Source organism: Suricata suricatta, chromosome 13, assembly GCF_006229205.1.
Source record: "Suricata suricatta isolate VVHF042 chromosome 13, meerkat_22Aug2017_6uvM2_HiC, whole genome shotgun sequence".
NCBI lineage: Eukaryota > Metazoa > Chordata > Mammalia > Carnivora > Herpestidae > Suricata > Suricata suricatta.
This window is the reverse complement of record NC_043712.1, coordinates 1,630,272-1,636,727: the sequence shown is the minus strand read 5'-3', so window position 1 is coordinate 1,636,727 and position 6,456 is coordinate 1,630,272. Positions and strand designations below refer to the sequence as shown.

The 6,456-nt window shown below is 63.3% G+C and overlaps 1 protein-coding gene across 1 annotated transcript in view; it reads left to right on the top strand.

The window, feature by feature from the left end:
- Positions 1–1,537: 1,537 nt before the first annotated feature.
- The window catches only part of LOC115275832 (neurogenic locus notch homolog protein 1), a 31,727-nt gene continuing 26,808 nt past the window's right edge, over positions 1,538–6,456 (top strand). The window contains exon 1 of the mRNA XM_029919604.1: positions 1,538–1,627. Within this exon, the coding sequence (XP_029775464.1) occupies positions 1,578–1,627 (50 nt within the window). The 5' untranslated portion in view covers positions 1,538–1,577. The remainder of the gene's footprint in view (positions 1,628–6,456) is intronic.

Here is a 6,456-nt window from a genome sequence, read left to right as displayed (position 1 = left end):
GGGGAAAGCGGGCGATCCGGGGCGAAGGACAGACCCTCCCCCGCGCCGCCCGCCCGATCGGGGCGGACCCGCGCCGCCCGCGCCTGGACCCGGGTTTGAAGCCGGGCATGGGAGCGCTGGGGGCCCCCGGAGGCCCAGCCCTGGGCTCGTCCTTCATCAGCCACGCGTGGGGCTTGCCGCCGGGGCAGGCGGGCGAGCTGCCTACTACTTTTCGATTTGAATCGAGTCGGTTTTGGTTTCCTGTTGCTTTGGGGACCATTTATCTCTTCCCTCGCCTCTGGCCCGCGCCGGGGGCGGATGTTGGGGCGCTGAGTGTGGGGTCCGGGACGTCGCGTTGCTTTTTCGGAGCTATGCGGCGCGGCCGGACTGCGGGGCGTGGTGGGCAGCGGGGCGCCAGGCTGACCGGCCTTCTCCGCATTTAGGAGAGTTCGCGAAAGGCCCGGTGGGAGGCGCGGACCGAGGGGTCTCCTTCCCACGCCTGATCGCTGTCCCCCCTCCCGGCTCACCGGCAGTTTGGCGGGGGCAGGGAGTGCGCGGAACAGCCAGCCGTGACTGACTGGTGGGACTTTAACTTTTCGGAATTCAAATTTGGAATCTTGCAAGGGTGGAGAGGGACCTGGAGAAGGAGCGCGTACCCCTCTCTCCACTTCGCATATTGGAATCTAGCGGCGATTAATTTCTATCTTCCCCTAAAAGTTGGAGGGGAGAGTTAGATCCCCACTTCTAGAAGGTGGGGTGCCAAGTCACACCCCCTCCCCGCCTCCGTGAGGGGCTTCGTTTCCACCGCGCTGGTAAAATGGGGAGGGAACGACTTCATTAATCCCTTCCTGGGAATGGGGTCGAATTCCTTCCAAACGGGGCTTCTTCACCCCCTCCCCTGGGTGTAGCTGAGGATGCCCGCCCCAGGGAGCAGGTATTGGGTGTCCTGGAGGCGGGGCCAGGTCCCCGAGGTGCAGTCCCGCTGCCCCAGGAGGCGGCCCTGGTGACAATGGGCTGCTCTGATTCCCCGGCTGGGCTTTGTTGGTGGGGCGGGGCGTTGGGCTTTGCAGCTGTCGCTTTTTCCCACGAGCTGGGGGGGGGGGAGGGAGTGTGTCCCCCCAGCACCGCCCCCTCACAGAACATGTTTGAACAGCCAGACAATCTCGGTGGCTGGATAGGGGCCCGGGTCCGTTGGGCTCCCCACTGAAAATGGATGAGGGGTGGCCAGTTTGGGAGAGCGGCCCAGGGTCCCTCAGCTTCGCTCCACTGTTGTCCAGATGGTATTTCAGGCCACTGTTACCCACTTTGAGCATGACCTGTCCACCTGCCAGCCAGCCAACCTGTTGTTCCGCCCCCCATTTCTGACTACAGAACTCTGGGCAGAACGTTGGAGCCTGTTGGGGTTCACGTTTGGGAGGGTTCTCGAGGTCCCCTGCCCCTGGCAGCCCCGTGACGAGGCATACCCTTCTAGGTGAGGGGTGGCTGTGCCCCTTGGGGTGGGCCCTTCTCTGGGCTCAGGGCCCCAGTTGCCACCCAGGCTGACCTCTTTTCTCGCTCCCCCCCCAGGCCTGCGATGTTCCCAGCCCAGCGAGAGCTGCATGAATGGCGGGAAGTGTGAAGTGTCCCCGAACGGCACGGAAGCCTGTGTGTGAGTATGCGCCCCTGCGGGACCCGGTGCTTTTGTCGGGAGCAGAGCCCCTGCCTTGCGCAGCGGGGCCCACAGGGACAGAACACTGGGCCATTGTCTTCTGGAGATGGCCCAGAAGGCTGGGCGCAGTCACGTGCTACTTTTATTGGACAAAGTCTGGCAATTACTTAATCACCAGCAATTATGCTGCGTGTGGAGCTGGTCTGGCTGCTGGAGGCTCCCGCGCGCCTTTGTGGGCCACCTTGGGCTCCTGGGCCGCTAGGTGGGAAGCCTCACGTCACTAAGAAACTGTGGCCTGTCAGGGAGGCTGTGGACCTTTAGAGTCCCACCCCCTGCCAATGGCGGGGCTGGGGGAGTGCCCCCTCCTCCAGGCAGGTGTTTGCTGTGCCTCAGCCAGAATGGCTCTTTCAAAGCGAAACCCAGCCCTGGGCCCGCAGTCTTGCCCCGCTCACCCTCTCTGACCTCAGGTGAGGCTGGGGGCCTCCGCTCCCAGCTTGGGGTGGGAGTTATCTGCCAAGCTTGGTCTCTGTCTTGGCATCTGCGGCTCCAACTCCCTGACCATCCGGTCCGCCACCCACTGAGTGTTGGGTCCTTGGCCGGGAAACCAGCGTGTGCAGTGCGTGTGCGTGCGTGTGCGTGCGTGTCCCCGGCCCGCCCTGACTCGGGCAGGAGGTCGTGGTAGCGTCTGCTCCCTCCCCTCGGGAAGTTTTTCTCTCGTGGCCGATGCCCTTCAGAGTGACTTTGTCCCTGATGGGAATGTGAGGAGGTGCTTGGTGGCTGGAGAAGGAGCCCCTCCTTCCCCCCTCCGCCTGGTGGGGGGGGGGGCTGCAGAGGAAGAAGTGACTCCCCAGCCGTCCTGGGTCCCTGTCCTCCGTCCCCGTCCTCTCCGTCCTCCTTGGCATGCCGCATTCCCACTGCTGAGGGCCCCTTCCCTTGACAACCCTCGGCCCTTGGGCCAGTAGCCCCTCCTCCACTGCCCCCCCTCCCCAAACTGAAGCCAATTAAGCAGGTCTGTGAGCAGTTTAATAGACAAAGAGGATTGTGTCTTTGTCAGATGCTAATGAATGCACACTACTTTTTTTTTTTTTTTTTTGCTTTTTTGGGGCCTTTTTCTTCCCCTGCAGAAGCCTCACCGACGCTTGATGCCCTAAATCTTGTTTCCTTTCATTCAGAGACCGACAGCTGGGATTCAGGGGAAGCGCAGCCGCTATTGTCGGGAGGCGGATTAATGCTGTGTGATTAATTATGCGTGGTCTCCCAGAATGCACGGCTCTCTTCCCGCCTGCCCCACGCCTGCGCTGGCCCCGTGCTCACCCATGGGGCCCAGGGGGTCTCCGGACTTGTGTGGAGGGCTTCGGGAAGGCAGGAGGGGTGCTGTGCTGGGGAACGTGGGGGCGATCTCTTTGTGCCACCAGGGAGCAGGGAAAGACGGGCCCAGGGGACCCTGGAGTCTCTCTGGGCTGGAGCCTGGGCCACAAGGGGGCTACTGCAGCCCCCTGCTTGGCATTGGGTGAGACACTTCTAGGGGACAGGCGCGCTCCCACCCCTCTGACCAAGCCAGGCCATGAGCTGGGCTTGGGCGCCGGCCCGGTCTCCTCCCTGGGGCCCGGGGCCCCCTCCTCCTTGGCGGGACGCCTGCCTCAGTCTGGCCTGGCACTCAGCCAGATTGGCCTACAGAGACCCCATTGTGGATACCCCGCAGATCCACTTGGAAGTCAGAACGGAAGCGCCGTCCTCGGAGGCCCCACCTCTGGGTGGCACTGTGCTGGAGCCTGGCGACCAGAGCAGGGATGGGGACGGCAGCCAGGTCCAGCTGCCGAGGGGCCCAGGTCCGTACTCATGGTGCAGTTTGGAGACATGGTGGCCCTTCCGGTGAGGGGTCCCAGCTCCCTCTGCCTCTGGGGCCTTTGCCTCCAGCTGCACCCTTGCGTCCTCTCGAGGCCCCGGAAGGTCCTGCGACGAGGGGCCTGGCTCTCGAGGCTGAGCAGGGAAGGCACCTTCTCAAAGGTGTTGGGGTACAGCCTTCTGGTGCCAGCCTGGGTGTAAGCTCCGAGTCTGCAGCGCTCGCCCCAGGCTCTCAGAAGGTTCTTTGACTTTCCCGGTTGGTTTGCTGGCTCTCCTCTGGATAGGGTGTGGGAAATGGTGGTGTCACAGCGCCAGGCACACTAGTACCTGGTGAATCATCTGTTTCCACCCCAAAAGAGAAGGAACCGTCCCTAGAAGCCGCTAGTCAGGTGGCTACAGGGCTCAGCGTCGGAAAAAGAGGTTTCTGTTGGGGTGAAGTCCCTCCCAGGGCGTCACTGTGTAGCTGAGGTGTGGCGGGCCCGTGGCTGCAGAGGAAAGACCCGTGGGCAGAGTGCCGTCCCTGCGGGCTGCTGTGCAGGGTGGCCCTGAAGGCCAGCCCAGGGGGTCATCGAAAGGCATCTGGGGGCCGCCTGGTCCCCGCCTGGGAGCAGAGGCCCCAGGATTGCTAGCACAGTCTCCCTGTCTGGGAGAAAGTCCGTCCCACGGGGTGCCTTCGGGCCGTCGCAAGCCTGGAGTGGCCTTCACGCTCCGAGGGCAAGGCCAGCGGGCCGGCCGGTGGTGGGCTGTAGCTTCGAACCATCTGGTATTTGAGGCTGGGCTCCGCCACCCTCTGGCTCTATGACCCCAGGTCATTGGGTCACCGGAACTCAGACTCCCCGTCGGTTATGTGCGGCTGACACACGATTGATCTCTTCGTGGAGCGAGGATTGCGTAAGGGCGGCGTGCTTCAGACTGGAGCCGCTTCCTCCCGCCTTCTCCTTTTGAGCTGACGGGACTAGTTTCAGGATCCTCATTCTCAAATGTTTGGTTGGCTAATGAGTTAATTTGGAGATCCCAAAAGGTGCTGCCTGGTGGGGGGGGGGGGAAGGGGGGGAGTGCTGCCTGGGGAGGGGCTCACGGATCCTGAGGACTTTTATCGCCCCGGGGACCTGAGCAGTGGTCCTATCTGCTTTGTTTGCGAAGACCCCTTTGAGCACCTGCTGTGTGCTTGGTTCTGCTGGAGGGCCTGGACGGGCAGGCTCGGGGCAGACACAGTCCCTGCCTTCGGAGTGACTCTCTAGTGTGGGGACAGGAGAGGTGACAGCAGAGCACGTGACCTGTCAGGTGGAGGGAGCTCAGCGTGCCCCTTGCGCCGCGTGGGTCAGGCCTGGGGAGGGGGTTGGCGGTAAGTGAGCGCAGAGAGCTCAGTGCCTGCCGGGATCGGGGTGCAGGGCGGTGCAGGGCGGGGTGCCTGGCCCAGCTTCTCTTCCTCTGCAAAGCGTGGGTCCCTGACCCCTGCCCTGTCTTTCTCGCGCCGCCCGAGCCCCCCCTGGCCGCTGTCTAAGGAAGCAGGGCCGGCAGACGACTTCCCTTAGAAGAGGAGGCTCAGAGGCTCCGGTGGGAGGTGGCTGGGCCTCTGCTTCAGAGGGACCTGACGTGCCGCGGCTCCGGCCAGCTGGTCTGGATGCGGCCATGGAGTCCCCTGGGAGTCTGAGGCGCGGCTGGGTGGGGAAACTGGGGAATTCTCAGGTCTGCCACACGGCTTCCTCTGTTTCTGCGGCTTCAGCCTCGGGACCGGGGAGAAAAACACGTGTCCAGCCCCCACCGTGAACCAGAGCGCCTGCCCTGCTGCCTCTGGGGCGCGTCAAGGAACACGCCACCTGTAAAGCAAGGTGCCTCCTTGGAAGGGGCCCTACCTCTGAACAGCAGCTGAAATTTTTCCACTGAAAAGAAATCGGTATTTTTTTAAAAGAGAAAGGAAACTATGCCCTTAGCAGGAAGAGGGCGGGGCAGGGTGAACCCTTGGCTGACAGAGGGGAAGCCCTTCAGCAGGATGGTGGGGGGCACAGTCGGGGTGCCGGGACCCCCGGAGGCTGGCAGTGAGGGAGGGCCCGCCGGACATCCCTGTCCCCACCCCCTGGGTGCCAGACTGCGGCGGGAGGACCCCGTGGGTGGGCCCCAGCCCTGGCTCCCCTCCTCATTCTCTGGGCCTTCGGTGGCCGGTGCTGGCAGGCGAGGGCCCCCTGGGCAGCGCCGGGCTGAGGGGTTGCACCCTCCTGGGTGGGGAGGGCACCTTTCCTGTTTCACGTCTTGTCTATAAATAGTGAAAGGATGTGGCTTCGTGGGGCTGATTGAGCATCTAGATTGCTTTCCTCAATAACATAACGCTAATAACTCACGCACAGACGGCTGCTTTTATCCGGCCTCATAAATCCCCCGGCAGAGGCCTACTCGCCGGCTCGCACCCCTCCACCCCTCCAGGTGGTGGCCAGCCCTGCTTTGCTTTTTTTTTTTTTTTTTTTAATCGACGGTTTACAGGTGGGAAAAACTGAGGCTGAGGGGAAGAGAAGGGAAGGGAGGGAGGCCTGAAGCTGGCTTACGTCACCTCTCCCATCGTGTGCCGGCTCGCCCAGGCTCGCCCAGAGCTTCCCGGAGGCTTTGACGGGCAGCGGGCATCACGACTGTGGGTCAGGATGTGTTTGGTGGTCCTGAAGTTTCCCGGTTCAGCCGGGGCCCGATGGCCATTGGTTGGGCACGTGGGCCAACCCCGTGCCCCCTCACACATGCGTCTCCTCCCTGGGCCTCAGTTTCCCCCTCTGTACGTGAGGAAGCTGTGGGGCCCCCGGGGTGTTCCTGCAGGTGTGGCCAGCAGGACCCCAGCACAGGCCTGTAAATGCCTGGGTGGTGGCCATGGGCGGCATGGTGGGGGCAGAGGTGCCCGGGAGTCGGCCTCCTGGCCATGCTGCATGGCAGGTTCTGCCAGTCTGGGGCAGCTGTAGGCTCTGGTGTCCTCACCACCTGGCCCACCCGCGGGGTACCTGTGG